General features: G+C 45.5%; 1 protein-coding gene across 4 annotated transcripts in view; it reads left to right on the top strand.

Moving 5' to 3' along the window:
- Rell1 (RELT like 1) overlaps positions 1–24,332 on the top strand; it is a 98,193-nt gene that overhangs the window by 45,930 nt on the left and 27,931 nt on the right. Inside the window, exon 1 of one of the 4 annotated variants that reach the window (XM_031342378.1) lies at positions 98–753. The exons of the other annotated variants lie outside the window; for them this stretch is intronic. Coding sequence (XP_031198238.1) covers positions 750–753 — 4 coding nt within the window. The 5' untranslated portion in view covers positions 98–749. Of the gene's footprint in view, positions 1–97; positions 754–24,332 lie in introns of those variants that run through there. 4 annotated transcript variants of the gene reach the window in all.

The raw sequence follows: 24,332 nt of genomic DNA, 5'->3' as shown, positions 1-24,332 counted from the left end.
TATATATATATATATATATATATATATATATATATATATATATATACGCTGGTGGTGGTAACACATGGATTGCCCCAGTTGGAGATGTTCAATGCTCTCACATTGGTTGAATATCCATGTGCCTTGCTGCGGCCGCCCAGCACGTTTGACTTCTGAGTGTGACACAGTGCATGTTGAGTGAACTCGGCTGCCTTTCTGTAATCACGAATCCGCCTCCAGGGTCTCAGCTAAGGACTCATGGCCTTGCATTTCCCTTCCCTGACTCATCTGTTCATGTTTTCTCATATCCATTGGGAGCCAAATCTTAGTATCCCATACAAATATCTAAAATATCCCATGGGGAAATAGCAGGGATCTTGGAGAGAGGGCCTGGAGAGAAGTGGTTGGCCTGAATTTGATTCCCAGCACCCACATAGCAACTTATAACCATCTGTAACTAACTCCAGACGCAGGCATGTGATGCCCTTTTCTGTCCTCCATGGGCCCAGGCATGAACATAGCACATATACACACATACAACCAGGTAAAACACTTATACGCTTAAGCATAAAAGTACATCTTAAGATCGTACAGAGATTTGAAACGTGACACATAGCCTGTAGAGACTTTTAAAAAACAAACAACCAAATACCCACCAAGACAATAACCTCTCTGATGCAGAGCACTTCGGGAGAAGGAAGACATTCTACAGCGGTATCTAATAAAGACACTTGGAGGCAGCTGGGTTTCTGCATCTGTCTGGTAGCTTTATGGGTGAGTGCTCAATGTAATGGAACCTTGATGGGTAAGTAGAGAGGTTAGGCTGGCTCTCTTCTTTGCCAGCTAGTGACACGGCTCTCTTTGTGAGAGAAAGAAATTGAATCCTCCAAGGAACATTTTGGAGATACCCTCCCCTGCGCCCTCCCTCCCCTTTCCCCCCTCCCCCAGGCAACCTGAGTTCTTGGGGCTAGTCATCTTATCTGAAGGCTCCCTGGCCAGCCTCCCTGAACTCAGGAGACCCAGTTTCCATTGCCACTTGCAATACCCCAAGGACTCCCTCCAGCTTATTGTCTTTCTTTCTTTGACACTGTCTGGGATCCCAAAAAAGAGACAATTCCCCAGCCTGGGTTCTATTTCCTGGGTTAGTTGCCAGCCCTTCCCAGGAGCCCTCCCTCAAAGTTCCCTCCCTCTTGCAGACTCCTGGGTATAACTACATTGCAACCACTAATAAAAGTGCCTGTTGTATAGAGAGAACAAATCTTTAAGCCACTTCTCTTACTTGTATTATGGAGAAAATATAGCCAAGCTGCTTCATGTGGTTATTATCATATTTATGTGAGCATGGGAGTGTGTTTGGCACAGTGTTTGTGGTGTAGGTATGCTAAAGAGGTTTGCTTTATTACTTGCTCAAATGCAGGCATTAACATTTCACATAAAAAAAGATGAAACGAAGTTCCTAACCACTCCAAAACTGGTCTTAACCCTAGCACTAGGAGGCCGAGGTGGGATTGCTGTTAGTTCAAGACTAACACTAGGCTGCGTAGTGAGTTCCAAGTTAACCTGAGCTACAGTATGAATCTGTTAAGGAAAACAACCAAAACAAATTGAACCAACCATTCCAGAAATGTCCTCTCTAGTTCTCTGCCATCGCCAATGATGGAAGGGACAAGAGGGGGCTTTGAGGAAGCAGGATTGGGCGGCACCTCCATCCTCCGAGAGAGGGAATAAGAGAGTGTGGGTTCTCATAGAAGCAAAGCCACTGGCAGTCATAGTCCAACAAAGGAGAGAGAAGGAAGCAAGGAAACCATTCCCTTTATAAAGATAGACAATGACACTTTTTGGAAGAACTTTGGGGGACTCATCAATGCTGCCAGCCAGTCTGTAATTGTAGGCTCAAAAACCAGTCTGTGTTTCTTTAGGACTTGATGTAGTTATCACGCCATATGCTTTGGTTAGTGAAGGTCTAATTAGTTACTGGGCTTCTCTTTACTCGCAGGGACATTTGGATGAAACCGAATTTCATGACAGGAAAGGGTCTGGGAGGGTCTCTGCTGATGTCCCTGGAGTTTATTTAGTGGAGAAGGAAACGGAGCTGGTACGACCAAGATTTAAGAATGCTCCTTTGAACCTTCTGGGACCCTCCTGTCCTGCTGGCTTGTCCTTGAATTGACATGGACCCGCAGCTGTCCTGGCAGCTTTCCTCTGTCCACACCTGCTCCATCAAGAAGATCTGCTTCCCCAGCTCTTTGATGTGGGCTGAACCTGACCTCAAAAGAGTGATGGCTATTAAAGGAGTGACTTTTGTTCTTAGTGACATGCCTTTAGAGATGGTCATCTTGTTATTAGTCCCTTTGTTGTGCATATGGGGAAACTGAGCCCAAAAAGATACAGTGGCCTGCAGGAATGGGCCACTCATCCCTAGCAGCCATTAGGGTGGCATTATGTGTGGATCTTGCTGACTGCCCAGGACTGATGTTCTCAGACCTGGAGTAGAATAGGTTTTTAAAATGCAAATGAAGAAGGCAGAAGATCCCACCCACCTCTCTCTCTCTCTCTCTCTTTCTCTCTCTCTCTCTCCCTCTCCCTCTCTCTTCCCCCACTCCCTCTGTGTGTGTGTGTGTGTGTGTGTGTGTGTGTGTACAGGCCAGAGAAAGGCATTGGATCCCCTGAACCTGGAGTTTACATGCCACATGAGCTGGCTAATGTGGGTCCTGGGGACTGACCTCAGGTTCAATTAAGGCGTCTCTCCAGCCCACCTTATTCTTTCTATTAGAGTGGAAAGTTACTCTTTGGAACATTCACTCTCAGATCTTCACACTGAGTCTCTTCTGCCTTCTTCTGGATGGATGACAGACTGTCGTCTATCAGCCTCTGTGGAATTTGTTTACCTCCAAAGGTGGCAAAACTAGACACGGAAAGAGGATGCCAGCAACAAGGAGACTGGAGGAAACCGAGACATTGAGAGGAAGTATTAGTGAACATTTTCAGCATAAAGGTTTTCAAACTCCAAATCTATTCATGAGTCTCTTTCCAAAGGCACAGTCAGTTAGTTGTATTGTGCCAGCCAATGCCAGTCAGTTGTGTGCGTCTCATATTTTAAATGTCGCAACACATGAAGTATTTAAAACCATTTATTTCGTGAGCATCTTCATCTCCTTTCTATTGCTATAACAGAATGCTTGCCACTGGGTGCTTGATAAAGACTAGACGTGCATGTGGCTGTTGGTTTGGCAGGCTGAGAAGTCATGAGCGTGCTGACGTCTGCGTGGCATTCAGAGAGGACCTCCATAGCATTACAACATAGTAGAGGACATCATGTGGCAAGCCCGAGCATGCATGCCAGTATGGTTCTCTCTTTCTCTGCTCCCTTACCTCATCGAATCCCAATTACTTCTCAAAGGCCCCACCTCTATACGTCACAAACATGGATCTCAGAATTGAGTCTCAATACAGTCAAATATAGCAATAGATTCCTTTGATTGATGGAGAGCCAGCAATAAGGAGACCAGGAGGGAAGTAAATATTAACAAAGCATCCAACAACACACGAGGCACAAAAGATGAAGGGATGGGAAGAGGGTGCATGGAACCCTGACCCCATGGAGCTGTCTCAGCACCTCCGTAAAGAAAGAGAGGCATAGGGCCAAACTATCTAGCCTGGGGCTGGGGTTGGGGTGTGTGGAGAATTGAGAATCCAGGCTGGGTGGGGCAAGCTTTCTGGAGCAAAGAAGGCTTAAATTTCCACTGCACAGCTATAGGCTTGAGCTGGGTAAAAGGAACCAGCTTGTGGATGAATGACGTGTGTGATGGTTTGGATATGGTGTGACCTCTAAGGGTTCACCACGCTCAAATCCTAAGGCCTTAGGAGGCTGGAAACTTAACGGATGCTGGGTTTAGTACTGATTAGCTTTAGATAAAGCCATTAGTGTGGCATCCTCACGATCCGATCCTTATAGCATCATAGATTAAGAGACCAGAGGAGAGACATACAGAGTCTATGTCTATGTCTCTGTGTCTGTCTGTCCATGTGTCTCACTTGTGTACATGGTCCCTATTTCTCCATGTGAGTCCCTGAACTACCCTGAGACTCTGCCAGCCAAAAGACCACTGTTAGATGAGGTCTCTGGAAAGCTTCTAGAAGTGTGAACTAAGTAAACTTCTCCTTTAACATGACCCAGCCTAGTTGTGGTATTGGCAGCCGAAATGGGCTAATAGAGCAGCAAGCTAAGCTGCGGACAATGCTTCTCAAACTTGGGTGTCCATCTGGTGGCTAGCTCTACCCTGGAACAGCTAAGACAATATGCAGTGGGCTTGAGATGAGTGTTGAGAGTTTGCTTTTCTGTCACATTTCCTGTTGATGCTGACTAAGAGTTGGAAGTGAGCAAGGGAGTGTGTGGGGGGGGAGGGAAGATGTGGGCTTCTCCCTCTTTATTTGTGTTCCTACCCATTGTCTTGGGCTAGCCTATTCTGCCTTGTATCTATGCTTCCAGCTGAGATCAAGGATAATATTTCAGGAAACCTTTCCTGTGACTTCTCTCAGGCTGTTATCCTGAGATGACCTGCATGAAGTTCAGGTGCTCTCTGTCTCTTCCCTGGTATTTGGCCCTCAGTAGTAAGCATTTGCTTCCGTGGTATGTTCCCTATCAACTAGAACTCTTGTGGCAGCCGAGTAGATGAGACGTGTTAAACATACTTGATTGCTTGAACACATTTAACGTTTGCAGTCACTGGGAGGGACAGGTCACTGTGGTTCGTTGTGTGGCATAGAGGGAACCGAGACTTACAGGGTAAGGACGAGAAGCAAGATTTCTTGCTCATCCCAGAGGAGGCGAAGCCAAAGCTGGGTGGATGTTCCTGGTCCCCAAATGGTCCTTGTATAGTGAAATGATGCATGCTCTCCGCTGTCAGTTGAAGGAAACTTTTATAGTTAATTTGTCTGTTTTTAATTCTTGCTCAATCTACTTCAAGAGAAGACCAAGGCATTTTAGCAAGCGAAAGTAGGTTTTTATTGCTAGTCAAAAATAGTTAATGGACCAAAGAGTCTCTGAGTATTACCTACCCCACCCCTTCTTAGAGGCAGGGTTTCACTATGTAGCGTATGCTGGCCTTGGACTCACTCTGAAATCTAATCAGGCTTTAAACTTACATTCCTGAGGCAGCAAAGATGGCTCACATGTCAAGAGTGACATGTCAAGAGTCACTTGCTGCTTTTGCAGAGGATCCAGGTTCAGTTCCTAGCACCCACACTGTAGCTCACAATTGTCTCTAACTCCAGTTCCAGGGAGTCTCCTGGCTTCCACAAGATTAGGCATGCAAACGATGTACGTGTATACAGAGAGGTGAAACACCCATACACACACACAAAAAATTGTAAATTTGTAGTTCTCCTGCCTCAGGCTCACGTGTGCTGGAATTACAGGTGCACCACCATCTATGGTAATTAAATGAACTTGTGTAATTAAATGAACTTGTGATTGGATTTAGAAATGTTTTCTTTATCTTGGCATAGTAATGTTTACCTTTAATCTCAACACTCAGAAGACAAAACCAGGTGGTTCTAGGCTAGCCTGCTCTACATAGTGACCTCTAGGTCAGTCAGGGCTATATAGTGAGACATCCCCTTCTCCTAAACAAGTTATGTTTTCTAAAATTTTGGCATGTTAGAGATATGAGGGAAGAAAAATTGCTGTTAATTCACCAAAAGACACCAGTTAGATAACCTTTCTTAGCCAGCTGGTTAAATTAGTCTAAGTGGTGGAAACTTTACAAAGAACCTATATGTCAAATACCACACAGAGCCAGGGAGGAAGAAGTCCTTTCAGTTCTGATGACTTGCCAAGACACCATCTCTGTGGATACACACAAGCCTAATGTGGCTTTCCAAGATTCCTCTAAGGGGTGGAAGTTTGAAGCACTCCCTGGACTTTCTGTCTCATAGTGTAAGGAGTGGGGGGACATGCGGGGAGGACACATTTTCCACTGTTCGAGGCCCTCCAGAGCTGGAAGTCCAGCCACAGTCATGTGAATTGTCCACATTACAGAAAGCAGCAACTGTGATTTCCTGGCATTGGTGAGGTGGCAGGTGGCTAGCCACAGCCGTCACGTGGTATCATTCTCCTTTGCATGTATGTGGTCTATGCTAGCATGGCCTGAACGCTTGCATTGCTTCCCCGGATCTTCCACCTTCTTGCCTCTGCTAAAGGCAAAATACCGGAACAGCCACCAGGACAACAGCCAAGGCCTTGGGCAGTGCCTCAAGTTGGGAGATTGAGCCGGGAAGTTGGGCTTTGCAGGAGAAATAGTTCACAGCTGTATTTGCCAGGTAGGTGTCAAATAGCTGTTGCAGCTAAAACTTGCAGATAATTTGGCACACCCAGCACACAGTTAATTAAAACATGGGTTTGTCTTATTTGAGATACTGCCGGTTAGCTACTGTACATACCTAATTTAGTTTTTGTTCTGGGAAACTTACAATGGAGAAGTGTAGATAAGCCATGAATGGGAGTCCTTGTGGCGTCATGGAAAAAGGATTTTGGTGTAATCAGAACCACAGACTAAGTGTTGAGTGGGATCATAGGAGACTCCCCTTTAGAAGTGAAGGACAGAAAGAGCTCTATAGCCTGAAACTGGGCATTGCCGTGATACACAAAGGGAACTGTACCTACCCAGCCCATGGCCAGCCTGGGCCATGGCACTGGAACTAGGAGCAAAACTGTCCTAGCTCACATGCTGCGGAAATTCTCAGTGAATGTTGTATGATGGGGAGCTCTGCAGGGGAGACTGAAGTGGAGCTCCTGAGCTCTTGAAGGACTTTATTGGGCAATGTAAGGAAGTTCGGGCTGGGGAGTGAAGGATAGAGGACCAGAGAGGTCCTGAGGATTGCCCTGTGATGGAAGATCCCCAGACTCTGGTATGATTAAGACTGGAGTTTGGAGCAGGTTCCAAACTGTCAGTGAAGCGCTGGGATGTTTTTCCTGTATCTCTCTGTAGGGTGGAGGTAGGTAGGAGAGCTCAAGGGAACCCTAGTGCAAAATAATGCTTGTTTTGGTTTTTAACATGTCTCGGAGTCATCTGCAGCATCAAGGAAGTAGTACTATCCTAGTAGGGGACACAGACATAGTCTATATAGTACAGTCGATTTTATGTGGCATGCAAATAGGAAGACTCCGTTTAAGGAATTCACGGAACGAGAACGATGAAGTCAGTGCTGTGGGTGGAGTCCTGGCAAGGAGCAGTCATGGTACCCACTTGTCTCCTGTTAGCCACACCTCCGAAATCCTACAAACCAGATCTCATACAGGATTTATTTTTGGAAGCCCATTGGACATTTGCATTTCTCAGCCCTGCTGTTCTTAAAGAACACACCATTTGCGTCTCCTTCTGGGTTGGAGTGCTGTCACGTTTAGGGCAGTGTCCATAAATAAAAGTCAGCATGGGGCGAATTAAAGCCTTAGCTTGGCAAAGGGCTGTGTCTCTGCCACTTCCTGCAGATCTGTTTCTCTGCTCCTCGGTGCCATGTACTGTCACTGGACAGAGCAGCTGGGAGAAGGGCAGTGTGAGAATGATCTAGCATATATTTGGTGTCTGTGTACTATGTCAACAGTCCTTACACAGATACACTCCAGGTCTGGGATGGAATAGGAGGGGACTTGAGGAGGGAGGGACAGAATGACAGGAGGATTGGTTTTATCCATGCTGAGGCCCATGCGGGACAGTGCTGTACCTGGAAATATTATTGAGTAGAGTTCTTGACATTGGTCAGTGAAGTTAGTCTATCTCTGAATGCATCTATCACCTTCTATTGAGTCAGTCAGACTTCTTAAAAGCTCTGTACCAGGGCATGGAGGGGTGAACTCAGGGCTGTGCTGGCAGGTGATACCCCTGGAGGGGGTGTGGAAGCTTGTCCGCCTTTGCCTTCCCTTCCATTTGTCTGTCCTGGTTTATTATATCCTTCATAATAAACCTGTGGTCATAGAACACAGTTTTTTGAGTTCTGTAAGACACTCCAGTAAAATATTGAAATGGAGAGGACATTATGGAAACACTGACATTTGTAGCCAAGAGTCGTCTTCGAGGCTGGCCTTTGAAGGGAAGAGCTCTTAACTGATGGGTCTATACTAATGCCAGGCTGATAGGGTCAGAATTTAATTGAACCCTAGGATACCCAGTGAGCTTTAGGAAAATGAAATAGTTGAATCTCTCTGGGAAGCCATTGGAGCCAACGTTAAAACATGCCTGGAATCGTCTCTGTAATCACAAACTGTATTCTCCTTAGAGAAAAGCACAAAGACATTTACAAAATTACAGGAGAGTGAAAGTTATCAGGCCATTGCCTTACTGTTGAGATCCTTGCACTCTGCTCTATTGTATACAAAAGTAGAAGGTACACCATTTGGCTTCTTTGACCTTTGATTCCTGTGGTGTGCCTCAAAGCTCTCATAGCATGGTCTCTGCCTCCAGCCTATAGAAGTTTCTGGGATGTCACTGTGGACAGTAGCTTTGGGCAGTCCCCATAGTGAGGGGTTCTAGTCCTATGATTTACCTCTGTAGGATGAATACTACCGTTAGGTTGGATCATGTGAAAAAAATGCCGATATTCAACTATTTCCACCTATGGTGACAACAGGTTCATGTTTGAACTAGTAATAATAAAGACTCCTTACTGATTTCCTCATTTGTTGTGAAAAGACTCCAGCTCTTCTGATTATCACTAGCATATTTTTTTTTTTTAGAAAATATAAAGAAATAGAGAAGAAAAAAAAAACTACATCAACGTTCTACTAATCGGAAGGGAATTTAGTTAATACTAAATCGAGCAAGTGTTGTCTAACACCTTAGTTTTTTTCTATAAATAAATTACTGTTTTTTATATTTAAATTTTTTATTTTTTATATGTGTGTGTTTGTATGAATGCGCATGCACTTGGGTGTTCGCATCTCACAGTGTAGGCCTGGAGGTCAGAAGACAGCTTTCAGGATTGCTTTTCTTCTCCTCTAGCCAAGGCTTAACTCTTTGTGCAATTTATTACCCACAGCAGGAAGAACTATAGATAATCGCATTCTGTGAGATTTTACTGAATGCCAAAATCCTTCACTCCAGCACAGACCATCAGGGCACGGTACCTACTGCCTCACCTCTGCCACTTGCTAGGTGTGCAACCTGGGGCAAATTATCTGTAAAATGAGGTTTAAAATAATATACTTCCCTGGATTATTGTCAAGGCTGAATAATGTGTTAATATCTAAATTATAGATAATCTATGGTAGAGTAACGGTCCAGATACTTATCAATATGTGACAATTATAGTATTTTTTCTATACATAAGTTATTGCATATTTACTTATTTATTCTTTTAAAGTTTGGCTTTGTAGCTCAGGCTGCCCTGGAACTCTTAGTTCTCCTGTCTCGGCTTCTGTATTCTGATATTAAAGTCTTACGCTAGGTTTTCAGAGATCCCATTTGGGCATCATGCTAGTAGCCTTCATACTTATTTTTCTTCATCTGGTGTTTTCTGATGGTCTCGTCTCATCTTTCCAGCATTCTTTTCCCTGTTTGATCTTTGGTTTCCCTCTTGGTCTCCCCTTCCCTTGGCGTTCTCCAGAGGTCGCGAGAGGATTTCATATCAGGTGGCTTCAGTGGCCCAGAACCTGAGGTTTCCTGGCTATTCCCCATTCATTTCCCAGTTCTCAGGTTCTCAGAAGTCAGCCAGACCCACGTGCCTGGCGTGTGGGAACACTGCCTGACTGAACCTGTGACTAATCGGAATGTCCTCTGTTTAGGACTTTTGTAGTTTTCGGTTGAATCATTTTCCCCTTCCTGTTCCTGGAAGGAAGAGAAGCCTGGGATGAGAATGTGTGAGAAATGTAGGGGCCTGCCTGCCATGGCTCTGCATTGTGCACTGTGGCTCTGTGCTCCGTGGCTCTGCCTTGTGCTCTGTGGTTCTGCCTTGTGTCCTGTGGTTCTGTGCTTTGTGGCTCTGCCTTGTGCTCTGTGGCTCTGCCTTGTGTCCTGTGGCTCTGTGCTCAGTGGCTCTGCCTTGTGTGCTGTGGCTCTGTGCTCCATGGCTCTGCCTTGTGTGCTCAGTGGCTCTGCCTTGTGCTCTGTGGCTCTGCCTTGTGTCCTGTGGCTCTGTGCTCCATGGCTCTGCCTTGTGTCCTGTGGCTCTGTGTTCCGTGGCTCTGCCTTGTGTCCTATGGCTCTGTGCTCTGCGGCTCTGTGCTCCATGACTCTGACTGGCCACCATGGCTCATGGCTCTGTACTGCTAATAATCTCCTTCATCTGCAGAGTGCATGGCGATGCCCATGGCTGCTGCTTCCTCACATGGAGGGCTCGTGCTTTCTGTACCTCACATGGAACAGTATCCTTTCTAATCCTTGGGGTTTATTGTCTTTCTGTGTGTCTGACTTTATATGTTGGTAACTGCTGCTTATGGTCACATTACTAACACTCAGCACACACTGGGAGAAAGCCAAATTAATTTCATAGAATACTCAGAAACATTTCAGCCTCTGTCCACATTTTATGAATGAGGAAACTGAGGTATAAATACCTTTATCAACTTGCCCTAGGTTCTCATGGCCTGGACCCAATCTGAACATTGTGTGATTTGGTTTTTGCTTTGCCTCCTTGCCCTGCTGGGGAGCATCTTTGGATCAGGATCTCTGTCCCTCCTGCGGCGATCCTGGGTTCAAGTCTCTCCCCAGCCATCCCCCAGACGAATGCTTCAGTGCTTCTTTATCAGTTCCCTTCCTAAGATGGGTTTAATACCAGCATCTATTGGCTGGTATCTGTTGGCAGGATAAGTGAGAGAACATGTACTTAATATCTGCAAGTCCCTGGGACCTTTGCCTACTACTACAGAACAAAACAAACACCAACCAGACAAACAGACAGCTAAAAAAAAAAATAAAAGCCCCCACAAAATAATAACTCTGGTCTAGGAATATGGTTGAATCTGTAAAGTACTCACTAAATAAGGCCCTGAGTGTGGATCTCTAGGGCACACCTACATAAACAGCCAGGCGACACATAACTGTGGTCCCATTGTGTGTGTGTGTGTGTGTGTGTGTGTGTGTGTGCGCGTGTGTGTGTAAGGAGGAGACAGGCACCCCCCAGGCCAGGCTGGCTGGCCGTTCTAGCCAAGACAATGAGCTTCAGTTCAGTGTGAGATCCTGTCTCAAAAGATAAGGTGGAGAGCAATTGGAGAAGACACCTGATATTGATCTCTGGCTTCCACAGACATATACACCCACGTGCTCATATGCTTACACAGCGTACGTGTTCAATAATAACGTCTATCTTAGAGTTGTGGGCATTAAAGAAGATTAAGGCAGCTGGGCAGTAGTGGCGCAAGCCTTTAATCCCAGCACTTGGGAGGCAGAGGCAGGTGGATTTCTGAGTTCGAGGCCAGCCTGGTCTACAGAGTGAGTTCCAGAACAGCCAGAGCTATACAGAGAAACCCTGTCTCAAAAAACCAAAAAAAAAAAAAAAAAAAAAAAAAAAAAAAAAAAAGAAGATTAATGCAAGTAAAAATGCTGAAGTTGTCGCTGAAGTTACTCTTAGTTACTTTGATGGCAAAGAGTCTGAACTCCCCAGAGGTTTAGAGCACTGCGATCACAGCCCCTGGAACTTCCCTGGGACTGGAATCCCTCTTCCCACTGATGGGAAGTTCCCTTGGGACGCCTTTGCCCTGCTCCCGACCCTTGCTTCCCTGTGTGTCTAGATCCTGCTGTATTCTGTGCTTGCTGGAAAGATTTGGCTGGCTGACCTCCCCAACCCTGGCAGGGATGTTGTACACAGAAGCCAGGGATCCAGCTCCCCAAGGCTTGGTCCTCTATATCAGTTTTCCTCTGTCAGTCTCAGGGGAGTCACTGATTTTGTTCAGGAATACCCACTGCTTCCCTCCTGAGGAAACAGGCCATCTGGGCCTGTCTTCTGCTTCCTGTTTGAGCGTTTTCTTCTGGCTTGCACTACTTGGCCTTCCTTCCGTAGCTTAAGTAATTTCCAGCATAGTCTCGCCTGGCTTCTTGAGAATACGAACAGATCTGTTAGGGATTGCAGCCTTCTGAATAGTGGGCAGTTGCCCTTGGTGAGGTTACATAAGCTTGGATTTAGTGTCCCTGTAGGAACCTGGCGAGTTGTAGAGAGCTGGAGCCCTGTGACCATCGAGTTGAAGGCCAACTCCCAAAGCTGGCATAGGAATGTGCTGCTATTTTGTAGCCCTCTTTTGCATTCTGTAGACTGGAACTCTCTGTTGGTATAGATGAACGCAGAGCATCCTTTATCCTGCTGTCTTTCAGGGTTTGCAGTTGTTCAGCTTTGAACACAACCTGCTCATTTATGTCTTTGGGAGCGGCTGGCACTTGGCAAATGGAACCTAATTACACCGGGTCCAAATAAGTTCTAAATAAAACTACCTGTCAAGTTAGAGTGGAGGTGGATACTCCATGGATGACCCGGGGGCCTTTCTCGAGGAATGGCTCTGCTGTCACACACTGGATGTTGCTGGGGTTCAGGGTGTCCCCATTGTGTCTCAGAGGCTGTGACTGTTCTGGGTGTCCTCATTGTGTCCCTCCACATAGTGTTCAGAAGTGTTGACATAAGTTGAAGGATTCCTTTGATTTCTGTACCTCATTTGTGTTTGGTTCAGTTGATCAGTGTGGGTCTGTGGGGTGTGCTGGTGTGGCGAGTGGGTGGCGGAAGGGACAGAATGTTCCTTTCTGTCATTACCACAGTGATGCATGGAAGACTGATTTATTTTTGAGATGAGGCTATAGGCCATCATTCTGGCTATGGAGAATCCTTAGCAGTCATCCTTGCCACTATGGAGACTAGATCTAATTTCAAACGTGGAAGCGCATTCAACAGCACTGTGTTGATTGGGTGGGAACATTCATATCTTACAGACTGTTTGTAGCTAATGTGTATGATGATGCTGTTCTTCCACCTTTCCTGCCCCTTCCCCCTTCTCTTCCCTCCTGAAAGAGTTTTAGACTCCAGGCTGTTACCATCGAGGGTCCGAGTCATGTCTGTAGCAACCATTCCATAAGATCCCAGTGCAGTCGTTTGTGATGAATGGGAACACATAAATGGGCTTGGAACTCCTGTCAATAGATTGAACAAGGTTCTCCATTTTCTTTGTCCCGGTAATGGTTGTGGAGAAGTGTGTTAAGGTTGAGCTTCTGAACGACCTTTTGGTTTTTTACAGTTAATATTGGAGGTTCTTATGACGCTGAGATTTTTCTTTTAAAGGAATGCTGTCGGTACAGTACCATTTCCTCATAGCTAACGTCTCATTAAGATGATCTTTGCATTGAAGGAAGATGCATGTATGCGTGGATAATACAGAGTGGGGTCACTTGGAGGGAGGCGACTCTCAGTCGCTGGAGAAGTACTAGGTGGCATGTGCTGACTGGCTCCAGGCCCCCTTTAGGGTCAGTTGATATAGGTTTAGCCCACCTGTTTGTTTGTTTGTTTGTTTGTTTGTTTTAATGTGTATAGTAGTGTTTCGCCTGCATGCATGCATTTATACTATGTGTATTCAGTGTTCATGGAGGGCAAAAGAGGGCATTGGATCTCCTGGACCTGAGTTACGGATAGTTGTGAGCTACCATGTGGGAACAAAACTTCTAAAAGAGCAAGCAGGCATTCTCAACCGCGGAGCCACCCCTTTGGTCCCAAACCAAAGGTATGTGTCAGAAATTAACTCACCACCCCTCCTAGGCATGCATGTAATTTACGATTTGAAGTGTTCCGATAGGTCCACAGTAAAACTCTCCCTCCACCTGTTCTCCTGCCTCCCAGCCCTGTCCTAGAAGACAGAGGGGGCTAACTAACCAAGGACTAAAGATTTTACAATCCTCCTATGCACCGCTTTGAAAACAGATAAAGAGAAAGGGGGAGGAGAAGAGGCAGGAAAACCGGAAGAAAGAGAGGTGCCCTCCCCCACCCTGAAGCTATCCGAGCATTGACCTTTGGCATGACTTCACTGATTTGCCCTGCCTCTGGGACTCCTTCTCTGTCGTAGAGGCATGGTTGATTGCTTCCTGCCCGGGGTGCCAGAGCAGAAGTGTGGTAAGTCGACCATGCCCCATTTTCAGGCCTGGTGTGATCCACCTCTTGTCTCTGAATGCTAGCCATTGTTCGAGGTAGGCTGGAAGATTGCCAAGGAGGCCAGAACTTTAGCAAGTGACCTCTCCAGATGTCCTGGGATCCTGGAGTTAATCCCTTCCCGAGGAGTAGCTAGGGGCAGGATCAACAGCTGTTGTCTGTGGTCAGTCTTCTGTCTCCTTAAGGGATTTGTTTGGTCAAGGGGCTCTGTGGTGTTAAGATATGATGACCTCCAGTGTTAGAGACTGCTAGGGACTTTCTTAGACTCTAAAAATTTCCCTCCACCTTAATTTAAATAGAAACCAGGGATGGTAAATATTTAGATTACTTTTTTTTTTAAACTTTTTAAATATTAACGTCACTGCAGTTTCGGTCCTTTGATTGCGGAGCAGCCAGGATTTGGACTGACTGCTTTGTTCCCAGCTTCCCTTCTGTGCAGAGCGTGTGTTCCCTTTTGTCCAGCCAGGCTCAGTTGTCTTACATAGGTCTACTACTAAGTGCTCATCCTTCCTGGGTCCTTGGCACTTCCCTTCTCAACACCTGTGGTACTTGGCAAAGGCTGCAGAGACTGGGCTCAAAGCATCACTGCTGAGTGAAGGCTGGAAATTGCTCGGCACTTCCCAGGTGATGTTTGCCTTAGGGATGCTAGGTTCCAGGGGTTCAGATCCCAGCATTGCTGGGTCCCACGTGGTTTACTGAGGAGCCAGTCTAGGCTTTCCCTGATGCCAGAGTGGTCTTTGCTGCCAAGTCAGACTTGGGTGCTCATGAATTTCGTAACCTCTAGAGATTTTGACACAGTAAGGGTGGGTGAGGGGCTCTCTGCACTGGGGTAGGATTCTGTTACCCAGGTGGGAGGGTTTTGTAAGCAGGTAGGTAAGTGCTCCTTAGCCCTGGCCCTCATCTCAGCCACAGTCTGCGGAGGGTGGGGCTTCAGCACCTCCTTAGCTGATCCATCCCGTTTAAGCACATTGACATTCTAACTCATGTTCTCCAGAGCCCTCTGGGGCTCTCTTGTTTTCTCAGTCCTTTTAATAGTCACTCCTTTCTAAGCTTCTTGAATTTGAGTGAAGGCTATACCTTAGCCTTGCCCCTCTCCAGTCCTCCACGTCCCCCCCCAAAGACCCCCCCCCCGCAGAGAGAGAGAGCAGGACACCGTTGTAGAGGCTCTACAGCTTTATCTGTCTCCGTAGGCTCTCAGAAGTATTTGGAGGTCATTTCATTTTGCAGAATTTGCTTTAAGTCCCTGTTATAGTATAGGTAATTGACTTTGACTATCATTTAACTGTAAAAGAACACCTTGGGGGGGCGGGGAGCAGGGAGCGGGGTGTCCCACTGGTTCACAGCTCTTTCAGCTATAGGTAATGACCCCAGAAGGGGTTCCACACTGAATGCCATGAAAATTATGACAGTGGTAAAGTAAATATACAGTGACCAAGAATTAATTTAAAATAAAATGTGCAGTGGACCTGAGGAGTTTCTGGCAGAGCTCCTCCATGCTGGATTCTGAGGCTTCTCAGCAGCCCTGGTTCTAAACCCAACAGAAACATTTTCCCCTCAAACACGCTGCTGCCCCTTGATGCTAATGGCTGTTGCTTGAGACACCCTGGCTCATGAAGACTGTTGTATGTTACAGATCTCCGTGTTTCTACTGTACATATGGAGTGTTCCGCTCTACAGAAGCATGGTGGGATATTTATGGGAGTGGCACTAGTCATTCCTCAGCATGTAAGAATTCATTTAGTGTCTCTTTGGGATATAGCATTAAAATTCTTTGTTTTAAGAATTGCTGTTTGAAGCCGGGCGGTGGTGGCGCATGCCTATAATCCCAGCACTTGGGAGGCAGAGGCAGGCGGATTTCTGAGTTCAAGGCCAGCCTGGTCTACAGAGTGAGTTCCAGGACAGCTAGGGCTACACAGGGAAACCCTGTCTCAAAAAAAAAAAAAAAAAAAAAAAAAAAAAAAAAAAAAAAAAAAAGAATTGCTGTTTGAGTTCCTGACTCAAGTTTCAGAAACAAACAGAAAACAAAAAACAAATGAATTTTGCCTTGAAATTGGGACAGAAATTCCAACAACTTCTGAAATGACTAAATGTACTTCAGTCGTTTGGTACTATATAGTCATGCAAATCAGAAAAGTAAAATGAGGACCTTTATCTATTAGTATGCAAATTTGCTGTTTCACTAAATGGAAAGATGGTATGCATCAAAGAATTGTTTTAAAATATGATTTATTATGTTATAAAGTAGGTGTTTGACTTGCATACTCCTTTTTATCTATCTTCATACCTAGGGTATCCCTTCCGAGAGATGAATGGCTAGGCTCCTCAGTCACTTAACCTACCTCGACTTTAAACAATTATTCTTCAGACATGTGTGTTGGGGTGGGTTCTCCTTCCCATCCTCTGTTGATGGTTGTGCAGAAAACCCACACTTCTGAATGTATCCGAGTGCAGGGGTAACCTGGAGATGGTATTGGAGCGACTGATGGGCTGCATTCCTCAATCAATGGTGATTGGCCACAGCTATGTTGGGACTGGTCCCAGGGTTCACTTGTCCTGCCTCTCTGGTTTCTGCTCTCTTCCCCATTATCTTTGAAGCCCTCTGGCTATGCCTGATGTCCTCTAGGAATACCATTTTTGCCCCATTTTGGCTCAGCTTCCCTGACAGGTTGGAAATACAAATATAATTTGGAAACAGACTAAAAAATGGCTTTCATCATTTTAGGTTGACTTCCTCACCCTCACCTTCCCCATCTCCGCACTGCTTCATCCTTTTCCCCCTTCACATCTTCTTTTGTAATCTGCTCAGCAGACTCTTGGTTAAACACAGGGACACAGTGAGCCCTCAGAGTACTGTGAATTAACTAAAGCTGGCCAGGCCTAGGGAGAAAACCCCAAACAATACTAATACAAGCTGGTCTTTGTTGGGATGTATTTGTTTGTGGAAGGGGTCACCTTTACAGCCAGGGCTGAGAAGGGCCTCACTGCTTCAGGGAACAGATTCTCAAGGTGGCTTATTCTTGGAGACACAGCAAGGCTGTGGGGAGCCCATTCGATGGCTTATACAAGGTGGGCCATGACTTGGGAGTTGGGAGAAGGGAGACTGGCGACAGAGCTGCAGTCCTATATTTGGGAAACTACTTTGTAGATGACAAAATGAGTGGCAGTTTTCAAAACACACTCATGGGCTGGAGAGATGGCTCAGCGAATTAAGAGCACAGACTGCTCTTCCAGAGGTCCTGAGTTCAATTCCCAGCAATCACATGGTGGCTCAGAACCATCATATATAATGGGATCCAATGCCCTCTTCTGGTATATCTGAAGACAGCTACAGAATACTCATATGAATTAAAAACAAACAAACAAACAAATAAATAAATAAAAAGAATAAACCTTAAAACTCTCTTTCTCTCATTTCCTGCTGTTCTAATTGTAACCCAAGCTTTGAAAGTTGGAGATCCTTTTCTATAAACTGAGTTGTGAAATAATATCTGAGAGGATAACATTCAGGATAACATTCAGCATTTGAGCAGAGAAATAGGCTGGTGAGGCTTTGTTAAGAGTATTAGACCCGAGCCTGCTGCCGTTGGATGGGGCTCCCTCTGAGCCCTCTGTTGATGCAGACACTAAGGGCAGCAGGAAGCCTGCAGCAACAGGTGGGCTCTCACTGGTTCAGGCCTGGCACTGCCACTTCCTCACGAGCTGTGTGATCTTGGGATTTTTCCCTAGCTTTCCTGTGCCTCAGTTTCCCAATCTCTAACTTGAGGATCATAACCTTCTGTGGGGTGTTAATAAACGGGGCTTACTGTGCAGAGGCATTTGGTGCTTAGGATGGTGCTGGCTCGGAATTGCCCAACACTGAAGAATAGTGGTGAGTGGTCAGGCTTTCTGCACCCCTGTAGGCCCCTCACCCTCAACTGTCCCCTTGCTTGCCTTAGAGTTGCTGCCTTTCCCTTTCACATCAGTTGCTTGACATCCTCCGAGGCCTTGCAGCTTACACTGTATACCCTTAGTGGACCAGAATGCATGGATATGCATACATGCATACATGAATACATACATACATACATACATACATACATACGTAACATGTGTGGTGTGTGTGTGTGTGTGTGTGTGTGTGTGTGTGTGTATCGCTTGGCCCAGCCACGTGATGAGTGCCCTGTGCTTGCTTTTCATGAACTTCTCCCAATCCTCAGCCCTGGTGCTAAGCCTGCTCTCCCTGCTAATACCTCGGCCCCGCCTCCATTCCTCATATATGCCCTTGCTTCTTAATCAGTAGAAGACTAGAGGATGTCATCCACCTGCTTCCTTGGCCCCTTTCACCGACTTTAGGATGCCTTAGTGTCTTAGTCAGGGTTTCTATTCCTGCACAAACATCATGACCAAGAAGCAAGGTGGGGAGGAAAGGGTTTATTTAGCTTACTTCCACATTGCTGTTGATCACCAGAGGAAGTCAGGACTACTGGCTTGTTTCCCCTGGCTTGCTCAGCCTGCTCTCTTATAGAACCCAAGACTTCCAGCTCAGGGATGGCACCACCCACAAGGGGCCCTACCCCCTTGATCACTAAATGAGAAAATGCCCCACAGCTGGATCTCATGGAGGCACTTCCCCAACTGAAGCCCCCTTCTCTGTGATTAACTCCAGCCTGTGTCAAGTTGACACACAAAACCAGCCAGTACACTCAGGAAGAAATAGCTCTTTTAGTTTAAGTGATCATGTTCTCTGCATGGAAACCATCTCAAGCTCAACACTCTATATTTTCCCCCTTTCCTTTAATATATTAGGAGATGCTGCTGTAGTTTGAGTAGGTCACTAACACTCCTGATTTGGAAAGGTGGGCCTCATGGCTTTGGAGGAGCTGAGTCCTTGTGGGTGGGTGGATGGAAGACTAGCCTGTACGACTTCTGGCTCAGTGAGACCCATTAGGTATGGGTAGAGCATTGGTTACTATTGCTGTGAGGCGGGGCTGCCCTTGGTGCTTGCATTCCTGCACCTGAGCTCCTTCCCTCTGATTTCCACCAGGGTCTGCCAGCAAAAGTTCTTGGGCTTACTGCCTCCAGAACCTTCAGTCAAAGGAAATGTACTTTTTTTCTACAAATAACCCAATTTTAACTAGTGTGTGGTAGCGACACATGCGAAGGACTGATACTTTGGTTTTTTTTTTTTTTTTCTGTTGAGAGAGAAAAATATTTCCAGAGAAAAGTTTCTTCCCTTCACCAGTGTGACTCCCTTTCTACTGCGCTTGCTCACACTGCCTTCCAGAAAGAGCAAATTATGCTCAGTCCCTCCATTCCTTACCTGGGTGGGCACCTGCTGTCCGTAGCCAGCAGAGTTCTCCTATGCTTTGTTCATTTTTCCTTCATTCTGTCTTTCTTCAGTTGACTTTAGTTTTAGGTTTTATTTTATTTGTATTTATGTATCTTTATTTTTAGTTTCTCGAGACAGGGTTTCTCTGTGTAACCTTGGCTGTCCTGGAACTTGCTCTGTAGACCGGGCTGGCCTCGAACTCAGAGATTCACTTGCTTCTGCCTCCAACCACTGGGATCAAAGGCGTGAGCCATCAGCATGCCTGACTTAGTCTTAGGTTTTAAAAAGGAAATAACAAGAAATGGAGTAGAATCCAGCAAGAGAGAAGTTAAAAGATTTCACACTGATCCCCAAATTAGAAATGAAAGTTTTCTCTGTGTTTAGGGAAGTGTGTATGACCCGATCTGCCTGTGGTCCTTGTAGATCTCCTCCTAACCTTTTCTTTTAGGTGACACCCCCCCATCTTCCTCCCCTCTCCTCCTTTCTCGAAAGAATGCTTAATGTTTTCTTCCAAATTAATTGTGCAGTACCCTGTTATCAGGATTGATTTATCTTGTATAGTTGGTGCTTTGTGTTCTCTGTATACCAGCCATGCCCACCCCTCCCCCACCCATCTGCTTTCTCTTTCTAGGGCTCTGACCACAGCAGACCTTCTGTAGCCACAGTTTTGCTCTTTGTGGTTTTAGTTACCCATGATCAGCTGTGGTCCATAAATAAGAAATGGAAAGTTACAGAAATGAAACATGCCTACCCATTCAACTGCGCATCCTTCTGCCTAGTGCCACGAAACCCGGAGTATCCCGTTCCTTCCTGCTTAGGACGTGAATCGTTCCTTTGTCTAGAGTGACCATGCTGCTTGCGACCAGCCTGCTAGTAGCTACCTTGGCCATTCGACTGGCTGGCTGTTCTTCACTTCTTTTGTGTGCAGTTGACCTACGTAGCCCTGAACTCACTCTGTAGATGAACTGACCTAGTACTCAGAGACCTGAGCCCTGCTGCTACCACCACCCGGCTTTTTAGTTTATTTATTTTGAGGATCTCTGTCGTGTTCCCCATCTTCCTCCTGCTTTAGTTTCCCTTGCAGCACCTGCCACCCGTGGCCCCTAGAAAGCTCAACTAGCAGGGACCAGACCAGGGCTTCTTAGCTAAGCTCTCCATGGAGCAGGCTCCTTCAGGGTGTGCTCACAACTTCAAGATCTGTGTTTTTCTTAGCGCATTTTGTGCCCATCTAGCAAAGCCATAGAGTGCATAATTTGCAAACAATATACATTTGTTTGGTTTACGGAAATTGAAGAGTGTGGTGTTGATATCACCTTCACGTTGCATCTCAACCTGGTGGAAGGGTGGGGAAGAAAGAGCATGCTGGGGGCAGAGAAGGCGGATGGAGGCCAGACTCATCCTACTACCAGGAGCACATGATAAACCACTCCTGTGATAACTAACTCACTCTGGTGGTAACTCACCCACTCCTGGATAATTAAGTCTCATGATAACTAATTCACTTCTGTGATAACTAACTCTTCATGATAACTAACCCTTTCCTGGATAACTAACCCACTCCTAGATGACTAACTCTCATGCTAACTAACTCACTCCCAGGATAAGGGTATTCATCAGACTGGAACATTTTAAACTTATCTTTTTGAAAGTGTCATACATTCATAATACAGTGTATTTCTGATCATACCCATCCACCACAGGTAATAAAATTTATTAGTTAATTGAAAGAAAACTAACTATACCAACTAAATGTTTTCAGCATTATTCACTCTTATTTACTCTTAATTAGTAGTTACTGTGCCATCTAAAATTTATTTTTCATTGACTTGTTTAGCTGGGCCACAGTGGATCTCTACCCGCTATTTTTCTTGTGAACTCTTGTAATCTGAAATTTCTATGAGCAAACGGAACTTTCTGCGTTGGTGGGAACGCTCATTATCTGAGCTGTCCAGGAAGACAGCAAACAGCCATGAGACTGGTGCCCACTCGAGGCTGGTGCCCACTTGAGACACAGCTAGTGCATTGGAGGAACAGAAATCTTAATTTAGTTCATTTGCTTTAAATTCACATTTAAGTAGCTTTGCCTGACTGGCAGCTGCTTCTCCAGGTGCTGCAGGTCAGGAATGGCCACTGAACTTCTTTGATAGCGCTTCCTCTCTCTGTGGTGTACATGTTCATAGAGTTCATCTCTTAGTGACTTCATGGGCTAAAACTTCTGCTAGCTATTGCTACATAACAGATCACCTCCAAGCTTAGTGTCTTGAAAACAAGCATTGATTGGTGTGAGGATCTACACCCTGGACATCGCTCATCTTTGTTCCACGCAGCATCCCAGCATCCCCTGGCTATAGGATCCACTTCCTAGCCAGCTTGCTTACTGGTTGGCAAGTTGATGCCTGCTGCTGGTCTCTTTACATAGACAGGTTGGGCTTCTATACAGCATGTGGTTGGGTGCTAAGAGCAAATGCCTAAAGAAACAGGAAGTAGGAAGTGAGTTGCTGAAGGCCTGGGGTCTAGATCCCAGCTCTCAGGGAGTTCTGTTGTGCTGCCAAATCACAGGTGAGATTTTTTTATTATTAATTAATTAATTAATTAATATGAGTACACTGTAGCTGCCTTCAGACACACCCAAAGAGGGCATCAGATCCCATTACAGATGGTTGTGAGAGCCACCATGTGGTTGCTGGGAATTGAACTCAGGACCTTTAGAAGAGCAGTCAGTGCTCTTAACCACTGAGCCATCTCTCCAGCCCCACAGGTGAGATTTTTAAGGAGAAGAGAGGATGGCTCTCCATGTTCATGAGAGTGGCATCCGAAATCTAGGGGCTGTTTTCAGACCACCGAGGATACACTCAGTACTTTGCTTGTTTTAAGACATCTCTCTGGTCTTTGGTTTACAGGCTTCTGTCTTATTCTCTGTGCTGGGATTATAGGTGTGTACCACCATGCCCTGTCTCAACTACACCCACTCTGATTGCATTTTACGGATGAGAAAACCAAGCATCGAACATTTACACTTTGCTCACTAAAGATGTGATATCTCCTAAGTGGCTGAGCTGTTAACATCCAGCAGGCAGCCTGAGCTTTTAAGTTCAGTGCTTTAGTATATCTCGAGAATTGCCTGGCTTACGAATTTAGATTCCCACCATCTGCAGCTTTTCCATTTAACCACAGTTGAGATTAAGTGAATGATTCTAATTAATGAGTCAAGTGAATTAAGTGATTCTTGTTTGCAAACCACACAGCTCTGTACATGCAGGCTAGGTGCCAAGTGACCAGCGAAGACACACTCTCAACCACCTGGTTCGGAGCTGCTGTTGACACCAGTTCTGAGCCCACTGCTCATTCCTGCTTCCCACTGCTAATGGAGTTTTACCTTGTGCTTGAAACAGGCAATGACTCCGACGAAAGCTAGTTGACTTTCACCTGTTCCTGTGACATAAAATGTGTGGTAGAAGAAGGAAGGAAGGGAGGAAGGAAGGAAGGAAGGAAGGGAGGGAGGGAGGAAGGAAGGGAAGGAGAAAGGGAGGAAGGAAGGGAGGGAGAGAGGAAAGAAGGAAGGAAGGAAGAAAGGGAGGGAGGAAGGGAGGAAGAAAGGAAGGAAGAAAGGAAGGAAGGAAGGAAGGAAGAAAGAAGGCAGGCAGGCTGGCTTATTCAGAACTAAAAAGTTAAATATTTCAGGCTTTGTACATATCTATGTGTTATAGACACATGTGCTTTTTATATACATATCTGCATTATTTAGGGATAGGAATACATTGTAAGAAATACCTTGTCAGATAACAGTACACTTATATAAACTGTTGGTACAGCCTACTGTCATTTATATGATATAATCTATTGACCCCAGGCTATAAAACCTGTACAACATATGACCCCACCAGATCCTGTACACAGTTGTCACCCAGTGGTGTTTGTGTGTCTAACTATACAAGAGAACAGTAAAAAAATGCAGTAGGAATTTTAAAATTTCATTATAGTCTGTGAGGTCTCTGTTCTATATGCAATGCATTGTTTGAAAAGTCACATGCAATGAGAAGTATGGGTGTATGTATGTATATATGCATCTATGTGTATATTCTTGAATAAGAAATAAAAGAAGTTCTATCTCAACTTCTAGAGGTTGCCTGATAAAGTAATGAATGGAACCGTTTGCAAGCTGATGAAACCAGTAGTTTCCTTTCCTGCTCAAAGATCGTGGGTATTTCCATGTAAGAAGAGAAGCAGCCCTTTGTCCCACGGGCTCCAGTTGTGCCTCACTTTGATACCATTGGCTGTTTTCACAGGCTGTGCTCATTCCGTACTAGGTGTGAGTACAGTCACACTACATTCATCCTTTCTTAGCATGTTGAGAAAGCGTAGAGCTAAGCATCGCCGCTGCTGGTTTTCTGATTTCAGGGTGTCTGTTGCAGGGTTGGTGACTTGCAGGGCAGATGACTCTATAAGAAGCTTCATTTTTATCATATCAGAAATCAGAGCCAAGACATCAAACCCAAATGCTGTATTTCCCTTTACTTTGCACCCACCTGACCTTCTCCTTTCATTTGCTACTAATTTTCCTGTGGCGTTATCTAGTCGGAGACAACAGGGGCAGAGGCTATGCTCCACTCATAACTGGCAGCATCCTGAATTCCCTTCATCTTTTAGGCACTCCAACTCAGGTAAAATCGATCTTGGCTTTAACACAGAAAAAGGTTTCAAGACAAGTCGGTTTGAAGCAGAGCCAGAGTTTATTAGAGGAATGTTTTAGCAGATTTTAAAACGAGAGAGATGATCAGGGAGAAAGTAATATACAGAAGAGTATAGGTGTGGGCTTCTCACAGTCTCCATTTGTCTTTACAATAGACACATATACCATTTGCGTGGGTTTTGAAATCATTCAAAGATTTGCACAGGAGGTTCTTCAGCAATGGAGTGAGGTATTGACAGGATTATA

The sequence above is a fragment of the Mastomys coucha genome, unplaced genomic scaffold (assembly GCF_008632895.1).
Source record: "Mastomys coucha isolate ucsf_1 unplaced genomic scaffold, UCSF_Mcou_1 pScaffold22, whole genome shotgun sequence".
Lineage (NCBI taxonomy): Eukaryota > Metazoa > Chordata > Mammalia > Rodentia > Muridae > Mastomys > Mastomys coucha.
This window is presented reverse-complemented; position numbering and strand designations above follow the sequence as displayed.